This window comes from Gamsiella multidivaricata (genome assembly GCF_025024155.1).
Source record: "Gamsiella multidivaricata strain RSA 2152 chromosome Unknown BC939scaffold_24, whole genome shotgun sequence".
NCBI classification, from domain to species: Eukaryota; Fungi; Mortierellomycota; class Mortierellomycetes; order Mortierellales; family Mortierellaceae; genus Gamsiella; species Gamsiella multidivaricata.
In genome coordinates, this window is record NW_026251732.1 from 309,256 (window position 1) to 331,137 (window position 21,882).

At 47.7% G+C, this 21,882-nt stretch overlaps 9 protein-coding genes and 1 non-coding gene across 10 annotated transcripts; 5 read left to right on the forward strand and 5 right to left on the reverse strand.

Moving 5' to 3' along the window:
- Positions 1 to 1,234: 1,234 nt before the first annotated feature.
- On the reverse strand, positions 1,235 to 1,985 carry BC939DRAFT_448194 (uncharacterized protein; the record flags this gene model as incomplete). Its single annotated transcript, XM_051555184.1, has 2 exons — positions 1,235 to 1,814; positions 1,977 to 1,985. 2 exons carry the CDS (start codon positions 1,983 to 1,985, stop codon positions 1,566 to 1,568), a joined length of 258 nt encoding a protein of 85 aa, XP_051413429.1. The 3' UTR covers positions 1,235 to 1,565.
- A 159-nt stretch (positions 1,986 to 2,144) lies between these two features.
- Positions 2,145 to 2,758, reverse strand: BC939DRAFT_124815 (uncharacterized protein). The gene has a single exon (XM_051550018.1). It carries the CDS (start codon positions 2,632 to 2,634, stop codon positions 2,221 to 2,223), a length of 414 nt encoding a protein of 137 aa, XP_051413430.1. The 5' UTR covers positions 2,635 to 2,758; the 3' UTR covers positions 2,145 to 2,220.
- Positions 2,759 to 3,801: 1,043 nt separating this feature from the next.
- Positions 3,802 to 4,519, forward strand: BC939DRAFT_448196 (uncharacterized protein). The gene is made up of 2 exons (XM_051555185.1): positions 3,802 to 4,040; positions 4,128 to 4,519. The coding sequence occupies exon 2, from the start codon at positions 4,281 to 4,283 to the stop codon at positions 4,434 to 4,436; it is 156 nt and encodes a 51-aa protein (XP_051413431.1). The 5' UTR covers positions 3,802 to 4,040; positions 4,128 to 4,280; the 3' UTR covers positions 4,437 to 4,519.
- Positions 4,520 to 5,678: 1,159 nt separating this feature from the next.
- BC939DRAFT_476147 (uncharacterized protein) lies at positions 5,679 to 7,025 on the forward strand (the record flags this gene model as incomplete). The annotated part of the gene is made up of 4 exons (XM_051558571.1): positions 5,679 to 6,137; positions 6,177 to 6,658; positions 6,746 to 6,832; positions 6,941 to 7,025. 4 exons carry the CDS (start codon positions 5,679 to 5,681, stop codon positions 7,023 to 7,025), a joined length of 1,113 nt encoding a protein of 370 aa, XP_051413432.1.
- Positions 7,026 to 9,158: 2,133 nt separating this feature from the next.
- On the forward strand, positions 9,159 to 10,957 carry BC939DRAFT_395954 (amino acid permease/ SLC12A domain-containing protein; the record flags this gene model as incomplete). The annotated part of the gene is made up of 3 exons (XM_051552253.1): positions 9,159 to 9,303; positions 9,401 to 9,702; positions 9,815 to 10,957. The coding sequence occupies 3 exons, from the start codon at positions 9,159 to 9,161 to the stop codon at positions 10,955 to 10,957; spliced, it is 1,590 nt and encodes a 529-aa protein (XP_051413433.1).
- A 147-nt stretch (positions 10,958 to 11,104) lies between these two features.
- BC939DRAFT_t87 lies at positions 11,105 to 11,177 on the reverse strand. The gene has a single exon. It is a non-coding gene; the product is annotated as a tRNA-Ile (tRNA).
- Positions 11,178 to 12,660: 1,483 nt separating this feature from the next.
- BC939DRAFT_124875 (uncharacterized protein) lies at positions 12,661 to 14,786 on the forward strand. Its single transcript, XM_051550019.1, has 2 exons — positions 12,661 to 13,722; positions 14,464 to 14,786. Exons 1-2 carry the CDS (start codon positions 12,883 to 12,885, stop codon positions 14,572 to 14,574), a joined length of 951 nt encoding a protein of 316 aa, XP_051413434.1. The 5' UTR covers positions 12,661 to 12,882; the 3' UTR covers positions 14,575 to 14,786.
- Positions 14,787 to 15,687: 901 nt separating this feature from the next.
- On the reverse strand, positions 15,688 to 17,322 carry BC939DRAFT_448204 (RNA polymerase). Its single transcript, XM_051555186.1, has 5 exons — positions 17,170 to 17,322; positions 16,852 to 16,931; positions 16,480 to 16,584; positions 16,144 to 16,365; positions 15,688 to 16,006 (listed from the first exon to the last, which is right to left on the reverse strand). The coding sequence occupies exons 1-5, from the start codon at positions 17,242 to 17,244 to the stop codon at positions 15,862 to 15,864; spliced, it is 627 nt and encodes a 208-aa protein (XP_051413435.1). The 5' UTR covers positions 17,245 to 17,322; the 3' UTR covers positions 15,688 to 15,861.
- A 138-nt stretch (positions 17,323 to 17,460) lies between these two features.
- On the forward strand, positions 17,461 to 18,365 carry BC939DRAFT_448208 (Prefoldin). Its single transcript, XM_051555187.1, has 3 exons — positions 17,461 to 17,597; positions 17,838 to 18,033; positions 18,149 to 18,365. The coding sequence occupies exons 1-3, from the start codon at positions 17,528 to 17,530 to the stop codon at positions 18,252 to 18,254; spliced, it is 372 nt and encodes a 123-aa protein (XP_051413436.1). The 5' UTR covers positions 17,461 to 17,527; the 3' UTR covers positions 18,255 to 18,365.
- A 26-nt stretch (positions 18,366 to 18,391) lies between these two features.
- Positions 18,392 to 20,798, reverse strand: BC939DRAFT_448209 (delta6 fatty acid desaturase). The gene is made up of 3 exons (XM_051555188.1): positions 20,605 to 20,798; positions 20,258 to 20,437; positions 18,392 to 19,772 (listed from the first exon to the last, which is right to left on the reverse strand). Exons 1-3 carry the CDS (start codon positions 20,615 to 20,617, stop codon positions 18,595 to 18,597), a joined length of 1,371 nt encoding a protein of 456 aa, XP_051413437.1. The 5' UTR covers positions 20,618 to 20,798; the 3' UTR covers positions 18,392 to 18,594.
- Between the last annotated feature and the right edge of the window lie 1,084 nt (positions 20,799 to 21,882).

Sequence of the window (21,882 nt, forward strand, 5' to 3'; positions counted from 1 at the left end):
AGTGGAAATGTCTGCGAGTGTCCGCGAAGAAGAAAAGCGTAGGATTAGTAGGGTTAGTAGCGGTTTCAGTAGGATCAACACACCACCTGCAGAACCATGCCATGTGCGCAGGTGTGTCACAAATACCCTAAGACTATGATGTCGAGTGTACCTTTTTGCTGACCTGGAATAGAGTGTAAGTGGCATACGGAAAGACCTACGAGGCTATGCCTTTGGATATGGTTGCACTTCCTGGACCTTGTGCCAAAAAAAAAAAATAGCTCGGCTCGCTCATGGCTTTCAAGAATGACATAAACCTTAATGGCGGATTGATGGTGAAAATTACAGCCGCTTTGATTCATTTGAAATTGCCAGCTTTTTTTTTTTCAATTTGGAGCGACATCTAGGGGATACACATCATGTCAGCAGCATTCATGTTCAACAGTGAATAGCAGTATGTCGTTTTATTTTTGTGTATTTCGTTGCAATTTCATGCTTGCTTCCAACAAGAGAACGAGCAATTGATTGCTCTAATGCTTTGTAGAGTAGAGGAAACGAATCGGCAGCTGAATAGCCTTGAGCAAATATCCCATTAGCATGACAGCAAATTCCATCTCTTGGGTGGAGCGTGGCGTCTTGGCTCAGAGCGATGGTTTTCTCCTATCTCGGGACGCAACGCTGTACGAGAACAAGGTTAGTAGAATTAGAAATTAATCTGACCCGACATGTATCATGAACAATGGCTACTTATCTTCTGGCCAAGGCATTGTGCTAAGCAGCGACTCCAACTCTTCCGCCTCGTACTTCAGAAATCCTTTCTCTCTTGTGAATTCCAAGCGTCCAAAGTCGATGAAAAAGAACTGCGAGTTTTCACCATCGCGCCGTACCACAATGTTGTACGGTCGAATATCACCATGCAGGACTCCTAGCCTGTGGATTGCTGACAGTGCCGCCCGGACCTTGTCCCGATCAGATGAATCCAAATGTTCATCGCAGAGGTCAGTCCCCATAAATTCCGTCGCCAGAACCATCTCCATTCCATATGCTATTCCAGCTGCCTTCAACTTGGGTATCCATTGCCCTTGCAGCTTCTGCAGAACCTGGTAAGCCCTTGCCTCATGCTCCAACTCATGAACAGCCCTCGCCGATTATATACGTCGGCTTTCTTAAGCACAACGTCCTCATTTGACCATGACACCAGGAACGTACGGGCACCTTCTTCACGTTCAGCGATAAGCTTCATGTTTTTGAAAACGGGGAAATCGGTAAGCTCTCGTTTCGTGGCTCTTGGCTGTTCTCTGACACTGTATTACCACCTAGTATGGGACGGTTAATCATCTATGATCAAAAAAACCTTTCCAACCGGAATGCATCAACCTATTTGTTTCTTACCTGCTTCGCGTACAAATTCTCTTCATTCCTTGTTCAAAGCTTCAGCTAGGTCCTGGCTCCCAGTCGTGATCACGTTTCGCAACCCTGTCTTCAGGCTGTTTGTCTGTGAGTATGTTGTCAACCGTAGGACTATCGAAACTGTCCGGCTACCATTCATCGTCCATGGCTGCCGTCCTGATCAACCACAAGTAACACTAAAGTAATGTTGGCTCTCTGCCATCGAATTGGATTGTAGGTGAGACTAAGATGTCGTCCTCATGCTCCTTGACTCTCTTGATAAACCAAGTCTGGGTGTAGGTAGATAGTACGCCATATCGAAACCCGTTGAACCGCATGTATCCGAATATTTGCTCTAGCGCACCAGCCGGGCCTTGTGTCTGTGATCCTTGTGCCAGATAAGCGGCTGGATAACTGGTGCCGCCATCCAAATGCAAGTAGGAGGGCTTTTTCATTTGGATCGGAAACAATACCGAGTTGAAGTCATTCTGGCGCGAGCATACCAGGTCGGGTGTACCGTATGGCAGGCTAACAGAACAGAAAGTGTCTGCAAAGGGGGACAAGCTTTGGAACTCAGCTCGGCTATAAATCTCCTGTCTGATCGAAACCTTGGACATGGATGGAGTAGTTCAGTCTCAAGTGGCATTTGGCGCACCAGGGCTAAAAAATCGCCCCACCCGGCAACTGACGCAGGGGCCAACGGGTATGTACGAGTCGAGTCGGTCGTCGCTCCATGCGCCCTTTGGCTTATGTCGGCGACAGGTTCTAAACCACGTTGCACGAACTCGCGCTCCAATATAAGGTCTGTATATTGAATTACAAGAGAAGGAAAAGTGACAAGAAAAGATTAGGTCAAGAATCAGTATTTCGCACAAAAAAAAAACAGATGCAGCGGGTAAGTCCATGCACCGTTAGGAATGTAACTCGCGATGTATTACCTGGTCGTGGTCGCTGAACAATGATGTGAACTGTTTTCTTGGCTGGCGTGTTTGGGAAGACATCAGAGACGTCGTTTGTCGGACTGAGCTCCGTCTTGGAATCAATCTCGTTCAGGAAGACCGCACTGCGGATGCTGGCAGCGACGACAGGAACCGAGACACGCCAGAGCGTGAGATTGTCTGCTGCGAGGTCGTCAAATTTTGGCGTTTTCTTGGCCTTGATGAGGCTCTTGAGGATATACACGGTTTCTGTCGAGGGGATCTTGACGGAAAATTCATTCGACGTGGGTTCTCCATCGGTGAGACAGAAGAGAGTGAGGTCGGGCATGGCCGAAACTAAGGGTGATGGAGTGACCAGGCGGCGTGGTTTGTTGGCGCATGGAGGAGGACAGGAGCAAAGAGAAGTCGAGTGAGGGGCGCCATGGCGGAAAAGAGGACGAGGAGACTAGGGGAGAAGAGAGAGCCAGAGGAAAGTGATGGTGCCTGTGTGTTGCCGCCGTTTCAGGGCGTGTGACTTTTGCCTTTTGTTCATTTGCTCATTTGCTCGAAATGGGCAAACCTTCTTTCCGACACGACGCGTCTTAAATTGCTGTGTTTGCAGTTGTGGGGGCTGGCACAAAAAATCCATCTAAACTTTTCATCGTGGAGACATTTGGGTAGCGCCAGAAGAGAAGGCGACTATAGACCCACAACCCAGAGTTAGAATGTTGGTACGTAGAAGAACGGAAAAAATGGACTCGCAATAAACAATGACCGCGCGTGTGTGTCTAGCCATCGCCAAAGCCGCAAATTCGCTGAGGAGGCCCCTGTTTTCCGCTTCTCTCCACCATTTTTTTCCATCGCTCTACCTCCCATTCAGAACACCACCCATCTCCATTTCCCACACATTCACATACCCTTTCTCCCCCCTCCACTGACGCCTCCGTAAACCTGCCACGCAAACCCTATTTAAAAGCCTCAATTTCTTAAGCCAGTCTCCATTTTTTAAAAAGTCAAGCACTTTTCACGCGCGCAATTTCACTAACGTCTTGCCTCGTTTTTCTTTTTTTTTGGTTCTCTTAGACTACGTTGATGTGCCCGTTCTAGGAGCTGTTTTAGGAAACGGTATTACAGTGTCATTATGGTGGAGCGTCATGGTAAGCAGGCGAATGCATTCATTGTGGATGACTGTGCCAACAAAGCTGTCATACGCATGTGTTATCTCTTATCTATTCTTCTTATCTCTCCTGTCTAACAGGGAAGAGACAGCAAAGAGAGACTCAGGAGGAGAAGGACGGCTCGCAAGCTGTCCATGAAATGCGATTGCAATGGGATAAAACGGAGGATATCGCGGACGACGACGACTTTCAGCTCGCTCAAGCTCTCTCTATCTCTGCAACTGAGGCAGCCACATCCGCCTCGGCGTCGACCTTTCAGATAGAACCCCTGACGGAAATCGAGAGAGTTATTGGATGAGGTGAAGGGAATGAAGCGCCGCTCCAAGGATTTGGTTCACCAAGCGAAGCGGTTGCAATCTGAGCTTGAGGGAGCGCGCAATCTAGTCGAGCAGCTTGTCTCTCTATCCAGGTCGCTTGATGGCACTGCCTTCCGCATCAACCAGCTCAAGCATCGTCGAGGAAAGAAGCTGCCTGAGGATGAACTGCGAATAGTTCTTCATTGTCTCGAGTTATGCCGTGAGGAGAAAACAAATGGCAGGACTATCTCAACAGCGGATCCATTTTTGCGAATGTCCACCTATTGTGTAGTATTATCACAAAACACAGTCAGGGACATTGTGGCCGGTAGGAGCAAGGTTGACAAGCGAATATGCACAACCGCTACAGCTTTTTGCGTCTTCTGGCTTCTGATCTTCACCAACGGGCTGCTGAACTGAACCTATCTGGACGTGTTGCCACTCTTAATCGGCTTCATAAGTTTGTCAAAAACACCTAACCGAGTGATTACCCCATTCCAAATCGAGGGACTATTAGGAAGATGATGTGTTCTATGGGGTTTCAGTACAAAGACTTCGGAAAGACTAAGAACTTTGTTGATACACTTGAGATACAGAAGCTAAGGCACAAGTATCTCAAACGACGGCACTCAGAAGAGTTTAAAGATGCAGTATTTGTATGGCTTGATGAGTCTTAATGCAATCAGCATCATGTCAGTAAAGGTCTGTTTCATTCATGTTCGTGTTCGCATTCGCGCCTGTGTTTGTGTTTGTGTTCGTGTTCGATTTTAATGAAAGGGGGGTTTTTTTGATAGTCATGGTTCCTTCCTGAAATGCAAGAACGGGGGCAAGGGACGGTGATACATTATAGTGCATGCTAGCGGCATTAATGGGTGGATTGGGGGGGGGCCGCGTATGGAAAGCCAACAACAGCACCAGCGACTACCATGAAAACATGAATGCAACAATATTTGAGGCCTATATGGAGGATTTATGGTGAGGAGGAGGATGATGGACTAGCTGGGAAACGTGAAACTAAGGTTCAATAAACTACATCATATACTATAATACTATATGTCTATGATGATCACTCACTCGAATGAGCGAATGGGAGCTATTCTTGTTCTGATTTCAATTTCGACGTCCCATTAAGAGGGTCCCACAGAATCATTTCCAAATGAGCAGTCAAAATTGGCTGCCGAATAGCCCGGAAGCAGTCTCCATTTTCCTATAAATTATCTCCCCCCCTGCGGCCATTTTAAAAACTCATACTTACCTGGTTGGAGCCTTTCCTGATCATGAAGGGGAGGGGCTCTGGTAGGATCGTCTGCATTGCACAGCGCGGATGAAACTGCCAGTGAATGTCCTTCGGGACATCTCAACAGCTTAATTTTTATATGTGGGTCATGCTTCGTTCGCGAGGTATGGCCCTTATTTCATTAAAAACAAAACAAAAATACAAGAAATGATCGATGGCCATGAAAGTGAAGGAAACTGCCTTGCATTTGAGGAATGTAGCGGATGCTAGGACGCAAGTAAAGTGCTGCTATAAGCCCCTGTCGCGTTTTCTTTTTCTGCATCTTCGTCTCAACTACACTTTTGTATTTTCTCTTCCTTCCTCGCAACCTACTTCCACCCCCTCTCGACCTTGCTCACCCAGCAACATCCACTTGCTTTGCTCGACTCCCATCCTGTACTCCATTTCACTCATCCACCTTACGTATAAAGAAACCAGCATCTATTCACCTCTACACAAGCGCCACCAACCTCGCTCTCTCTTTCTTCAGTCTCCAAATAAAGCCCTTCAGTATATCGCAGCTATGGACAAGAACGGCCAACACATGCCCGAACATGACTCCAGCGCTTCTTCTCAGCACCAGCAGCAAAAGTAGCAAAAGCAGTTCCGCACTGTTACCTTTGCAGATTCTGTCATACCCCCCATGTCAAGGAGACTCTCCCGACCTCCAACTCCTATGCCTGTGACAAGCAGACTTGGATTTCCTCTTAAGATAGTTGAAATGGTAACCGATGATGAAATCGAGCCGCAGGCCAATTCAGAGGAGCTGGATGAGGTCGCTGTTATGCCTGATTCCTCGGCATCAGGAGACCAAGAGTCCACGCTGACTGCAGCAACGCCGCCACGCGGAGATAACTATGACATGAATGCAGAGGATGATACAGAGAACGAAAAGATTAAGGAAATTGAGCTTGCAGTCAACATAATAACAGCCCCGCCCTGTAGCGATTCATTTGGTGCGCACCAAATGCCCTCCAATGCAAATGTCAACCCTGCTGAGGAAGTCAGTATGATCTCGAGGAACATCCCTCTACCTTCCTCCAAAAATGAGTGCGAAACGTCACCAGAGCAGACGATCAGCGGTCCTCGTTTCATGTCCAAGGTTTATACCAGCCCTAACATCACCGCTTACCAACTCTAGCTCAGGACACCTGCTCCAAGCGAAATCAGCGCCACTACCCCAACCACGCCCACCTGGCGCTCATCCGCGCCCAGAATTCCCTGGTCGTCTGTAAGCACCTCTCATCGCCGCAGCCTTTTGACGCCCATGGGTTCAAGAATTCCTCGATACCGTCACTCGGATCCGGACAGGAACATCGCCGATAGTGTGCTTCAACCACCCAGTCTCCGCTTTGTTACGTCTCGGTCTTACTCTTCATATCCCAGCCGCGTGATGACACCTCCCTCTATTTCAGCAACGGGTTTTCCAGATGCAGATGATGAAAAGGAGCCTGTTCAGGATGAGGCGATTGATGGCGATCAGCTTCACAAAGAGGATACGCCTCATCCGGACACAAGCGATTATCAGAAGCAGGGGCATCTGTCCTTGAGAAGAGAGGCATTGCTTGAGCCGTTGAGATCGCCAAGAAGTGCTCGAATTGCGCCTTACTATGTCCCGCGACGGTAAGTCATATGCGACAGTGTGCATTTCAAACAACGGTTTTAAAGTTGCTAACGCGTTTCTTTTTATTATGGCGGCCTTATCGATAGTCTACTTAAGAGTCCTACGGATATTGTCCGATCTCCGTGCTCAGAGATCCTGCGTCATGGTTCCATGAAACTCGCAATGTATCTCAGGTACTTTAAACTGATAACTTCTTGTCGTCCGTGGCCATGCGACCGTGTTTCTGGATGCTACCTTATACACAGAGCACGTTCATATATTTCTGCGTTTTGTGCAAATAGATCTTCTGCGCGTCCCCCGCCACTTCCAGGATTCGATAGGGTTGCTGGCGCCTATGACGTGGATAAATACCGAAAACGAGAATAAGGGATGGCAGACAGACTTCGATGGCCTATAGGCTGGACATGACCTGTCTTCTTTCGATTTCTGTTTACTCATTGCATGCGTATTTCAATCTCCTGTGTTTTATTTAGTGACATGGTATCTTGATGAACATCCTTTGCTTACACCGCGCTAAATAAACCCGTTAGGCTTTGCTTACTTTTTTTTTCGTTTCTTCCTTTGGTGATATTACTCATTTAACTGCTATTACTGTGCTTTCAAATGCACGGAAACCAGGAGGCGCATGGAAGTGTGTACTCCTTTTTCTCCACCGACGAAAGGGCCATTGAGGCTGTGAAGCATTGAAACGACGATATTGTAACTAAACAATGCAACGCGAACCTAAAAAAAAGGGAGGGGGGGAGAGAGTTTCTCGTATGTATGTGCGTGTATTTACAGCAATATCCAGCGGGATTATCATCCGATTTAGGAAACATACGTCCTTCAGACCCCAGATGATTTGACCGCAAGCGCGAACGGGGACTCGAAGATGATATTGAAGCCCAGCCGAGCCGGACCCTTTTCTGATTTCGTCGTGCTTAAAGCGCGTGCTGACTTGTACCCCATATCGTAGTGGCTCCTGGAATGAAGGAGGGCCAGTTATGCAAACGCGTAACCGCACTTCGTCTGCAAGGCATTAATCCTGTGCTCCTTCTTCCCCCTCTCCCCCCATTAAGGACAGAATTGGGACTAATGAGTCCAATATCCTCTGCATTACTGCGGTCCCCATCCCATGGCCTTGCATGTGATGGAAGACAAAAGAGAGAGGATTCCCATTACGCCGATTAGCCTACCTCATCTACCCACTTATCCATCGATATAGGGTATGGCCTACTGCAGGGGCACTCCATTTCTGGAGCAGACCCTTCTGTTCTACCTGCATCTATTCCTTTTGAGGGTATGGCACCCTATTCACCAGCTGCTGTTGAGATTCTAACCCATGTACACTGCAAGTTTCCATCATGGTGATCCCGATTGCTTTTATGGCTACTTTTTTTGATGCTGTATATTGCCACGAAATGTATGTAGAAAGAAGAGGGTGGGGAGTTTACTAGAGGAGATCGAGGCTTCGTTGCATTGCGCGACTTTGTCCTCGGAAAGGCAGGTGCGTTCTTTGTATGTGTGCTTGTTGCTGTGGAGTGGGATTGGGAATGAGTCCAGCGACCGCCAAACCTGGCCCCTTTCCTTTCTTTCTCCTTTGTCACGATGATGATGGTGATGATGATGATGCCCCCTCTTTGCTCTGTGACAATACCGTGAACATGTCATATGAGGTGTATGCGGAGCACTTGAGGTTAGAAGTTTCTTGTTTTTGGCTGCGAGGATGGATGCGATGATGTCGATGTCGACGGACAAAGTTGGGTTAGCTACCCACTACTCTATTTCTCTGTCTCTATTCGTCTTGGGATAGGCAGCCTAAGGTCGGCAGTCATATCCCTATCTTTCTCCTACCCTCTATTCTCTCCAGGGGTGTCTGCCCCACCCACTTATCCCTTCTACAAGTTGAGCCTGCTCTTTTTTTTTTTGTGTGCGTGTGTAAAAGCGTATTATTTCCTAGGGTTAGTGAGATGCCCTTTAGCCCAACTCGGTGCAAATATCCTCTTCTGATCAGGGACTAGAGCCTTGGGTCGACAATCCACTGCAGCTCTTGTGTCTATTACGCCCATCTTCTTCCTTTCTCTGCCAGCATGAAAGACATCATCATATACATATATAAGGGGCGGTCCCCGCCCACCCACCCCTAGTATTTCTTTTTTACGTCTTTGGTCCTATAAACCCCACTTCGACACATACACAAATCTAAGAGGGTCAAATTCACACTAGCACAAAGCAGCCCTCTCTCGCTCTCTCTCTTTCTCTCTCTCGGGGGACTCAGCCATGGAACCGCCAAAGGAGGGTCGTTTTGACCACACCGAGTCCTACCACACCGCCCCAGAAATCAGCACAGGATATCATTACAACAGCAGCCCATCCACAGCCTACTCACCGCCCGTCTCGTCTTCCCCAGACCCTCATACCGACTTTGTGCCACCAACAGACCACTGCCATCACAGCTACAACCAAACTGACACGGCAAAAGGTGATGATATGGAAAAGGTTGACATGCCAGTGGAGCAGATGGATAATGTAAATGAACCCGGTGGACTGAAGCGCGACTTGAAGCAGCGGCATATGGTTATGATTGCAATCTCGGGAACAATTGGAACGGGTCTCTTCTTGACCTCTGGAAAGACCATCGCTACAGCCGGACCTCTTGGTGCTCGTGAGTATTATCCTTGTTTTATTTTTTAACAGACAGTGCATTGGGCTGTCGACACGGACGCTTACAATTTAATTATCTATTTGATCGTTTAATGTAGTTCTCGCATATATGACGATTGGTGTCTGGCTAGTGTTCGTATGCCAGGCTATTGGAGAGATCGCAACTCTGCTACCCTTGCCCGGAGCCTTTACGATCTGGGGAGCACGCGTCTTTGACGAAGCCTTCGCCTTCCAGATGACATGGGTTTATTTCACAAACTGGGCCCTGACGATCCCGGCGGAGCTGTCGGCGTCCTCCCTGGTGGTGTCGTTCTGGCTGGGCGAGGGGTCATCCTTCCCGACTTGGGTTGTCCCAGTGATCATTATCGTTGCCCTCGTCATCATTAACATGCTTGGTGTGGTAAGAATGTTTGCATCAATTGAATATGATGAAATATATTGCTGTGCTATTTTTTTTTTTTGTTGTTTGTGCATAAACTCAAATCTCACGTCGATTTTTTCTTTTTTTACAGAAAATGTACGGAGAGGCAGAGTACTGGTTCAGTATCCTGAAGGTGGTCACCATTATCGTCTTCATCATCACGGGCATCCTCGTCGACGCCGGTGCAGTCGGCGGCACACGGTATGGAGTCGACAACTGGCACATCTCCGGTGCACCCTTCAAGGGCGGCTTCAAGGCCTTCCTCTCCGTTCTCGTCTCCGTCGGTTTCGCCTACGGAGGCACTGAACTCTCCGGAGTTACCGCCGCAGAATCCCGCAACCCCCACAAACATGTCCCCAAAGCTGTCAACACAGTCTTGGTCCGGATCGCCTTCTTCTACATCCTCTCGATCTTCTTTCTCTCTTGCATCGTCCCCAATAATGACGAGCGTCTACTCAACCCGGATGGAACTGTGGTGAACGCGCCGTTTACGATCGTGTTCGTCCAGGCGGGGATGAAGGGTGGGGCTGATTATATGAACGCCGTGATCTTCACCTCGATCGTCTCAGCCTCGAACTCGGATTTTTATGTCGCGACAAGGATGTTGCTTTCGCTCGCCAATAACGGATGGGCACCCAAATGGGTTGGCAAGACCAACAGGCGTGGAGTGCCCTATGTGGCCGTAGGCATCACGACCTTGTTCTCGTGCATTGCCCTCGTGATGATCTACGCAGGTGCCTCTGTGGTCTTTGACTGGCTGGTCTCGATTATCGGATCAATCATCTTCCTGATCTGGACCAGTATCCTGTTCCTCCATTTCCGATTCCGTCAGTGCTGGAAGGCTCAGGGTCACACACCGGAGGAGCTCCCGTACCGGTCTTGGGGGTACCCTTATGGACACTATTTAGCAATGGTGGTTGCGGTCTGTTGTGTGGTCGCGAATTTCTATCTGTCGATCGATAGTAAGCCCTCGGTCGATGCCTTCACAGGCCCAGAAGATCCGGATTATATAGCGAAGAGGAATAGGTGGGCGCAGGGGGTTTTGGGAGCGTGGTTTCCGTGGTTCCAGGCGATTACTCTATACTTTGGATGGAAGCTGATTAAGAAGACGAAGATTATTAACCCAGCCATGGCGGACCTAGACACGGGGCGATGGATACCAGTACTGAAGGATCCATTGATGGGAGAGAAGCCTAAGCCCAGGTGGCGGCAGATCCTTTCAAACTTTGTCTGAAAAACTAAAAAAAAAGAAAGTGCCGACACCTTCTGTACATCTACTCTATTGTTACTCTGTTACTCGAAAAATAAATAAATAAAGCTATGCTGAAAGGCAATGAATGATCCTCAAAGAAGGAAAAAAGAGAATACTGGGACAAAAGAATGCTCATTGCAGGGATCGAACCTGCGGCCTTCGCGTTATTAGCACGACGCTCTACCGACTAAGCTAAACGAGCATATGAACCTCACTAAAGGGTTGTTGAAACTCTTGATTTCTTACTCTATATATTTCCATTATTTAATCGTAATATGTTATTTCTATTTTAGGCTAGTTAACCTCTGTATATGTAAGTTCGAAAAACAAAAATAAAAAACTTTGTATATGTAAGGCCACCATTGCTCGTGAGCGAGAATGGGGAATCACAGCCAAGATGAAACGAACTCCATACAAGGGACCGAGAGGGACTGGAGCGATGGATATGAATACATTTGCGACGACGACCACTGTCCGTGTTGCGTGCTACTTGCCGACCATTCAAACGGGAGCTGCCCTGGCCCCGTGCTCGACCCAGACGCAGCGGATCGGACGCTGCTGGACTGCCTGCAGGGGGAGGAGACGATTGACAACCATGGAGGGGATGGGACGATATCATTTTTGTAACGAGAAGTTTCAGCTTTTAACACACTGATGAGGTGTGGCAATTGTTCCACAGGCCCTAGGAGCAGGCCCGGGGAATGTGACCTGTCAACTGGCGATTATGGATCGGCTCTACATTGGTGGAAAGGACGACTGTAGTAGATCATTGCTAATTAGGTCTGATAAATTCGCAGGGTCAATCGACTCGAGAGACAAAAAAAATGCTGTTACTTGCCGCTATAAGGGTGTGTGTGGGGGGATAGTGAAAGATGGACTATACCCATTGTTGCTAACCAAAATGCGGCTCCATTCTCCGTTGTTCTCTTCATATTCAACGCCAGGATCCAATTCTTTTACCTACCTCCTCAGCTTTCTTTTTATAGTTCATGATGATGGCTGCGCTTTGTTGACTTCATAATCATCATCGTCTTGTCAATCCACGAGGCTTCTTATTCAAGCGCGACAGCTGGCCAAGGCACTACACGCGTGAATAAATATATCGAGATGACCAAACAGCTTGGTTCAGCCTGGTGGTCCCTGAAAAGATGAACCGAAACGAATAAAGTACGAATGCGGTATCTGTCTCATTTTCCCCGTAAACTTCACTTGGAGTGCATGTACTTTGCCCACCGCAGAAGACACTCTGCACCCAATTGCTCTTTGGCTTTCCTCATTCTACCTGCACCTGCACCTGCACCTACACCTTCACCTCTGCCTCCACCTCCACCTCCACCTCCTTTAAAGGGCCTCCCTCCTTGTTCTTGTTTTCCTCCCTCTCTTTTCTTTCTCGCTCGCATTGTGTGTGATTGATCTCTTTTGCATCGAGTGTTCTTCTCATTCTGCTTCCCTCTCTTTTTCATTCATTCTTTCTGCCCTCGGCGTTCCTCCTCCTCAACCTTGTCGCATCCCACACTCTCTTTTCCCTCCTCCCTTCTCCTTCCCATCCTCTCTTACCGCACACATACCCTTTCGTCCATATCGTCTGCATATCTCGCCTATCTTTTTCTCTTTCTGCCATACCAGCAACCAGTTGGCCCAACTGGCAACACTCTAATCCTCAGCCCCGCCTCTGCCTCTGCCTCTGCCTTTGCCTCGGCTTCTGCTCTGCTCTGCTCTTTACCTCTGCTCTGCTTCTTCTGCTCTGCTCCGTCCCTCTGCCACTGCCTGCCACTGCCTGTCCCCACCCTCCTTCCTGCCCTCGCACCTAACCTACCGCCATCATCTCCCTCCTTCTCTCATACCTCCACTCCCATTCCGCCTCCCTCCATCGACTCTCCTCAACAGATTGAACCGACATCATCATCATGGCCATGTCCAACTCACCCATCACTCAGGTCTCAGAGTCGCCCATCACCCAGGTCTCGCAGTCGCAGTATTCCTCTGCACCGCCCTCGCCCGGCCAGGGAGGGTTCCCCTCGAAGCTGTTGCTTGACCTTCGTGGGACCAGGTTTGAGATTGACAGGGAGGTCCTCGTCAGCCTACCAGAGAGCATCCTCATCGTCATGTTCCCTAACGGTCTCATCCTCGGACGCGGCCACTCTGACTCCTATGACGACGACGACAACAACTCGGACGAGTCACTCTCCTTGGATGACCAGATCATCTATGTCGACTTTGACCCAGCCTGCATGGACTACGTCCTCGACTTTTATCACGAGGCCCAGATGGCCGGGGAGGCCCAACGACTTGCCAATCCAACCATCCCACACAACCTCTCTTCCCAGAACCCGCTCCTGAATAAGCAGGCGATCATTGTCCTACGAGAGGAACTCGACTACTTTGCGGTTATTCCACCAAAGTCCGGTTTCCCTGCCAAGGAGGACATGCCTGCAACGGGACCGGTCTCTGCAGATCCAAGCAAGGTCAATGTCAAGACACTATGTGGGACTCATCTGCTGGAGCAGCGAAAGATCTTCACGGCACTCCAGCGCAATATCAACAAGGAGAACAATGTTGCGGAGCAGCATCTGATCGACATGCTCTGCGTCTCGGGCTTCTCGCGGGACGATGAGTGGGGTTATCGTGATATCGAGCCCAAGAAGACCTCGATTGTCAGTATCGCGCTCGTCATGCTCAAGACCACAGGAAGTGGCAACCAGATGGCAACCGCTCAAAAGCTGTTGCTCTTCTGGAGAAAACCAGCGGTACGTTCAATTTCTATTTGCTATTCTGATGCCTCTCCAACGTGCACCTATTTAAACGAGACTGGATGAAGAAACCAGCCAGCCACTGGAAGCGGACGGTTACATTGGACTTGACTCCAGCAAAAGAACAGCACACTCGATATTATCAGCGCTCTTCAACAATAACAATCGGTGTTTATCCTAACACGGACGATAATGAGGAATGTCCCGGTCATGAACCATGGACTCTAACCCGTAGCGATGGCAATGACAATGGCCCAGCTCCTTCAAAGGCGATACACAACACCAAAACTATGCATCATTGCTCCACCCTCTTCTGCATTATTATGCGCGCTTCTTTTCATTTTCGCGCTTCAACCCCCCTCTCCGTACACCCCCCCGCCTCCGCTATTCCGCCATGGTTTAAAAATTCTATGGACTGAACAGAGCTGAGGACAATCAAAAAATATCAACAACTTGTTCAACCATAAGAGCAGCAAGCGAGCGCATTAAACGGCCAATTACTATTTAATGTCATAAGCAAGCATTGAATTTGGCAGGAATATATATTGCAGAACAAAAAATGAAAAACATGGGCTTTAAGAGAGGGAGCACAGGACACACAAGATGCACTGTGGTTCCACTCACGCCGCAGAGAAAAGATGAAAAACATACCCGAGAGCCTTCTTTCGTTTGTTCCTAACTTCCTTTCTTTCTATTCTTTCCTCTGCTGCTGCTGTTGTTGTTGTTGTATGAAAATAGAGAAAATGCTGGTGGGATGGTGTCGAGGTTGAATTGGATCAGGAAGAGCATAAGCTGCCCATCCGCCTGTGGGCCAGACGGACATGGACACTGGAACTTGTGCTCGTCTAAGAAGGGCCTACCCAGCACAACACAGACGGAATCAAAGATAACGGAAGGACTTGTTTGACAGGAACCGCAACAGAAAGGACCTCAGCGTAATTTCACAGACTTGCAATGGATGGACGGGTTCATGTTTGGGAGGAATGAAAGGAGTTCAGGAAACGGAGGGGCGCAACCAGTGTGAACGAACCAACAGGCGCGGGATGACCGCACTGTTATTTAATATTCATGTTTTTCTTTTTCGTAATGACAACCATCCGGGAAACCAAGGAGATGATTTTTGGGTAGCAAGGGCAACCTTGATCTGTTGACTTTGCATGACCTGGGAGCTTGAACTAGAACCGAAATCCTGAACGGAACCCTGGCGTCAGGACTCGTTGTCGCCCACTACTTAATCTCTCTTTTTTTTCTTGGGCACTCATTCTTTCTTTCATGAACTCTCCAAATAACACATCAAACGGACGCTACAAGTTTATTTTATTTTATTTTTTTTGCGGTCTCTTGAGTTCTTTCAGTATCTTGTTTCGTTTTGTGCTTTCTTTTTGCTATCAACTTTGCCCATCTTCTTCCTCTTCAAAAGCCAAAAAAAAAAAAAAAAGAAAAAGAAAAACAAAAAAAAATACGTATACAGACACCCTCACACTTTCCATGATACCATTTATTATCCTTCTTGGCTTCTTTTTTGATCACCATCTCGTGGCCAATATACCTTCCCCTCTTACCTTTAGCCCCCCACCTACCCTTCCCCATCCCCTTACTCCTTTATTTATTTTTTGTCTTGTCTATACTATTATTTCCCTCAAAGTATGTTATTATTATTGACCATTAAACCAAAAACTCTGTGCTAATGACAAAAAACCCTTGTAACAATGAATGATGTCTAAGTATCTGACAAAAAAAAAAAAAGTATGCCAGTGGTATGGACCTTGGTTTGACAATGTGTGTGGAGCAACGGAATTGTATCGCTCTTCTTTGGCGGCGCGTAGGAGAGAGGTCCAAGCGTGCAGCATGGCAAACCAAATTGTTGCAACAAAGGTCCGGATTGCACCAAAAAACCGAGCGCATCTAACTATCCACAGCACAATTTTGATTCTCTGCAGCTTCCACTACTTCAAAAGCAAACAGCGAAGCGCAGATTTCTGTAGTTTTATTTTTATTTTTTATTATTTTCTTTATTGATGCCTTTGCCCCTGGTCTTTGCTTCCCTGCAAATAATTGTATCCTTTGTTCCGAACAAGAGAGTCACTCATTTGTCCACCTTGGTTTCCTGTGCTGTCCATGCGTGCGATTCTGCATTTAGTAGCACAGACGGTAACTGACATAACGACCACTCGTCTCGGACGGCCTCATAATCTTCACGACCTGCCCACGCGCCAATCCGTAGTACCTTGCAATCGGATCTGAAGGTTGAATGCGAGGCAATTGAGTCTCTTTCAGACGGCTATATAACGCATCATGAAATGTAACGTTTTCATACTGGAGTCAATATCACAATCCCAATGGTCTGTTTTGTTTTTCTTTTTTCGCATTCTTGTTCCAGCGATGCCAAAAAAAAATAAATAAAAAATGTCGACTTACTATCGCTTCAAGAGAGTCTCCTTCTCCTCGGGCGTGAGAACAATATGTTGTGGGACCAATGTGTGTTCTGTGATGTTGACGAGCAAGTCTGCCTCCTGGAAGGATTCGAGGTGGTAGCTGTGGCTCACTTCGCTGATCACCTTCGCAGCCGAGGGCGTGATCTTGTCCTGGTACACCACAATTCCGCGTCCCACTCCCTTCGCCACCATCAACTCACAGTACCTATAAAGTCGCGAAAAAAAAAAGATAGTTAAGATAAGTGGGTGGAATAAATATCCAGTTCATTCAGTTCGGGCTTGTCCAAATTGGATTTTGTTGATGTCGTAGATCACATACTTCTTGATGGTCTTGATACCGACTGAGGCCTCATCGGGGAAGAAGACCAGCATCTGATCTGCGGGATCGTCCTTCTTCTGAACCATGAACATCATCGCATTACGACTACCAAAGACAAACAAAGACGGAAGGAGAAACAAAAAAAGTTAATGAAAATGATTCGTGATCTATGATCCATGATGTTCTCCAGTCCCCAAAACACAAATGAGTGGGCTCGGATAGCGCAATATAGTCAGTTTTTGGTGTTGCGATGTCGCCTCCAGTGTTCAATTGGGTTCCAGTATTTCCTCCATGATGTCCCAGCCCCATAGATCTATTCTGGCGTTCCTTGTTTGAGCAACATCCGTGCACGGGGCCTTCCTGCGGACTTACTCAACCTTTCCATGGCTGGCGAACGAGGCTCTGAAACCCTCGAGGTCCTGGTCCAACTCGGCTTGAGAGATAAGATATCCCTATCGAAGGATACCATAAAAAAAGAATACACAGAAACACAGAAAAGGTGTCAATTGCTTGTCGATACAGCGAGAGAACGCTCCTCCTGTGATAAATAGTTCTGCACGCGCGGAGGTCAAAGTTGATCCTTTCAGTTCCATGCTGGTATGTCGAGTGGGGTGCCACTAAAAAAAAAGACCATCCTAGTTCAGACGAACAAGCTTGAGGCTCAAGGAGATAGGTTGGTGGGGTCCTTACTCTGTGGTTGCAAAGCTGATGCACAGTCCTGTAGACTCTCCAGAGACGGACGATTTCTCGAGACTCGTTATCCATGGTGAGGTGTATTATATTATATGTGTTGTTGAGATGTTGATGAAGAGTAGGGTCAAGAAGTGAACAGAGACTAAAGGGAAACAACGACAGTTGATGCTGCTCCAGTCCTCTAGTCGCAGCACATAAAAAAAAAGTCAAGCACAAACAACATACCAGCCACCAATAGAAGGACCTATGTATCACCTGACGACTGCTTCTCAGAGTTCAACCCCAAAGAGATCATCCCCCGTTCTCCATCAACCATAACCTCGAACTCCTTCAGGACAACCAGGAAAGAGCCACCATGTCAGCAACAGCAGAATTGCAACGAAAGCTCGAGGCCGACTCGAATGCCTACCAGACTCTTCAGAAAGGTACAGCGAACCCAACAGGGAAAACTTGGCATCTGAAAGGTTCCTTCAGCAGGCGCACGCGATGTCTCTATTTTCGTCCTGGACGTGCCTCCTACCCTCCACCTTCAACATCATCCTGGTGCAGCTTCAAAGCGCGCAGTACCTCCGGACCGGATAGTCGCCACTGAAAGCTCAGTTCAATTGCTACTGATTTTAACACCTATCGATCCCCATTCCTCCCACTTGTTCACCTACATGCAGACTACGCGAAGGCGGTCGAATCAAGGCAGCGACTGGACTCTCAGCTTCAGGAAAACAAACTAGTCCAGGATGAATTCAAGTTGCTGAAGGATGACGCCAACATCTACAAACTCATCGGGCCCGTCCTCACTAAGCAGGACAAGGTTGAGGCTGTCACCAACGTTGACAAACGTATCGACTTTATCAACGCCGAAATGTAAGTACCCGTCTGATCATGATAACAATGGACCGAAAGAATCTTAAAGGGCATTCTTAACATGTATCGGAGGGGGGGTATTTTTTTTTCTTCTTGTCTTTATTGCTTTTCATAGTGAGCGCGTTGAGAAGCAGCTGAAGGATTTGCAGGAAAAGACGGAGAAGAAGAGGATGGAGTTGGTCCAGACACAGACAGCGCTGCAGCAACAAGCAGCAGCATAACAACAGAAATAAAGCTCAGATCTGGCACAGTTCAAACATGGACATGTCGCATATGTGCATTGCAGTTCTTGTTCCAATATATTTGTTATAAAGATTCAAACAACAATGGACATTAGCAAGGATAGATATGAAAGTATATTGCATAATTCTTTTTAATGAAGTCTTTTTGGTATCGAATGGTGTTGAGAGTGTGGATGGTATGAGATGATGTACTTGGTCGTAATCGCCAAGAATATATTAAAACGATGCATCCTTGTGGAAATAGAAAAGAACGGCTACAAGAAACATAAATACTGCTCAAAGGAGAAAATGGCAGTCAATGCAGATATTTGTTGTTCGCTTATTTCGATTTGCCCATCTTGGAAGCGGCCTTGGAGACATCGTTCAAACGAGAAAAGACCTCCATAGTTCCATCGATCATGCCCGTGGTGTGGTATCTAACACCGTACTTCTTGCACAGGGACTCGACCGCGGGCTGGATCTTTGAGAAGCTGTGGCGAGGCATCGATGGGAACAAGTGATGTTCGATCTGGTAGTTCAGTCCGCCCGTGAACCAGTTCGCGAACAAACCGGGATGGACATCACGGCCAGTAATAATCTGTTTCGTGAAGAAATCCATGCTCACAGCCTCCTCTTTCGAGATCACAGGCATACCGTTGTGATTGAGCGAGAAGACCAAGGCCAGCAAGTTACCACACACTGCCTGTGAGACCAAGAAATAGATCACAATCTTGACGGGATCCTTAATGAATAAGAACATCGTCGCAAGGTACCAGGTCCAGTGCATCGCCAAAGACAACTGTTCGACCAATGAGATCGGGACACGGGCGCCGGAGGGCTTGTGGGCTTGGCCGTTGGGCAGAACAAACATGATCGACTGGAGGCACCAGGAGAGACGGGCGAAGGAAAGAATGGGGAAGTAAAACCAGCTCTGGTTCAGAACCATGAAGCGGCTCCACATGCGGGCGAGTTCCTCATCTGGCACATCCGTGAACATCTCCAAGGCGTGTTCACTCCAGGTCAAAAGAGGGTGCGTATCGATATCGGGGTCCTCGCCGTGAACGTTAGGCGCGGCGTGGTGAGTGTTGTGCTTGTCCTTCCACCACGATGAAGAGAATCCCTGGCAGACGCCTCCCAAGAAGGCGCCAAACAAATCTCCCCAGAAGCGATCCTGGAAAACCTGGTGGTGCAGGAAGTCATGGGCCAACCATCCGCACTGCTGCCAGAAGACGCCGAGGATCGAGGCCGAGATCACATTGGCAAGGGTCGAGGTCTGGCCCCATTTGGCCACAATGAACGTCGACAGAGCCCAGAGGGAGAGGTTAAACGAGACCTTGAAGGCATAGTACGCCTTTGAGGAGTCGTAGTAGCCCATTTCCTGGAACAACGTACGCAGCTTGCGGACTTCAGCAGCGAAATCGTCGTTCTTGATTGCGCGATCCGAATCGGCAATGTCTCCGACGTAAAAGTTGGCGAGGGTCTCCCACGCAGCCTCGGGATGGAAGGTCTCGAATACATCTAAGAGCAACAATGTGGGATAGAATGCATAAGTAACTGATATATTCCTTGGTATTGACCCTCCTTCGAGAATACAGTGGGAAGGACAATAAGCCCGTGATCTTCATATGCTCGTGTACTTTTCTGAACTAGCGTGTGAGTGTCTGTCCCGATGCGTTTTTAACTCATGTACGTTTTTGGGGGTCGGGACTAGCTCGAATGAAAAAAATGGGCACATCACACCATACGGTTGGGATGTCTGTCTCCAATTGATAGGGAACCAATTGAACAGAAACAAATAAACAAACAAATAAACATAAAAAACGTGGCCAAACCGAGGCATGAGATGATAAGGGTTCTGGTCCAAAGGAATGTAAGCCCCTCGGATTTCCATATGTCTCCGGGTTGGTTCCTGGAAATAAAAAAGGCCGAGTCCTTGTTCATATCTTCAAACGAGGTTGCTTGTGTGCATCCTCGATTTTGATTTTTTTTGCTCAGTTGCTTACCAGTGCCGTCCTTGCCGACGTGGGTGAGGATGACGCTTCCGCCGGGATGGTCGGGCACGAATTCACGGACATCATAGACTTTGTTGTCGATGATCATGAGGAAGGGTGCCTCGGCATCGTCCTTGCTCTCGCTCAGAGCATTGGCATTGATAATTTCAGCCCGAGTGAAGGTCCTGACGCCTATGTCACATAAAAAAAAGAGGGGGAGGGATAAACAGGCGTAACATAGACAGTTAGTTATCAGATCGATGCCGATATTGATATCGGATGTAATCCAGCGCCACGACCACAAAACCAAAGTGGTCGACAGGGAAGAGAGCACAGCAGAGATAAAGACAGACACATACTGGGAGTGGCCATGGCAGACGGCGGATGGGGGATGAGGGATGGGGGGAGAGGGGATGAGGGAGAAAGGGAGGAAGAGAGAGAGAGAAGGAGAGGAATGAGATGAGATGAGAAGAAGAGAAAAGAAGAGGGATGGGGTCGGCCGGAAAGATGGGGGCGAAGAAGAAAAAAAAATAAAGCCAGGACAGGACAGGGCAGGGCGGGGACACAGTAAACAATACCAATAATACAGCTAGTCTAATACAAAATACAAATCAAAAATCAGGCACGACCATTTTATTTTACAGGAGAGGCAGGGCCACTGCTACTGGATACTTTATTCTAACTCAGATCAGGGAGCAGAGTACACCTTCAATGGGATGGGATACGATAGGACATGCTGCACTAGACTACACAGTGCCAGCAGACGGCCTATGCAGCGTATGTAGTCTATATCGTAGCTGCACGTACACGGGACCTACTAGTCTTTACTATAAAAACGGATCCGAGTAATTTATCTTCGTGTGCACGTATAAAGAAGTCTCTCCTCCCACGCGCATCGCGGTTATAGAAACCCTACCGCATGTACATGTACTCTTCCCTGAAACACAGCTGCCATCCACATAAAACATATGCAGACTAACCATATCCTCTGTCTGTGTTTATGTTTGCGTGAGTGATTGCGTGTGGTGCCACTCTTCCCCTCGAGAGCATGCACCGCATGTTTGTGAGCCATTTCCCGAGAACGTGTACTGATACTCCCTCCAACGCGCCTTCACTCGGAGAACTGAAAACACACACACATGCTTCTACCTGTGAAGAGCACATGCGAGCCTTGATAGGAACGGTCAGATGACAAGCATCTCCAACACCCCTACTAGTGCTTTTGCTGTGTAGATCATTCACTTTACTACGCATCATACAGAACAATGTGGCCTCCATCGAGATTGCTGGTTCATTTCTTACGATTTTTTATTTTGATTCTTCACGCATGCTGAAATAACACCAACGGAAAAGAAAAGAGATTACGAGTAATAATAGCAAGAGAGATAATAAAAATAAAATAAAAAAGACGATAGAGAAGAAAGAATATTATCTGTACAGGGAGACGAAGAGGAAAAGAAAAAGAAATAGAAAAGAGATGGGAGCATACACAGAAAGTTCGTCTATGGTGTTTGTTGGTGAGGAGTATCAAAGGGTAAAAGAAGTGGATGAGGAGGCCAAGGCAAATTGTAGATCGACCCTTGGATGAACTACTAATGAAGATCATGGAAAAGAACAGCAGTAATACATACCATGAT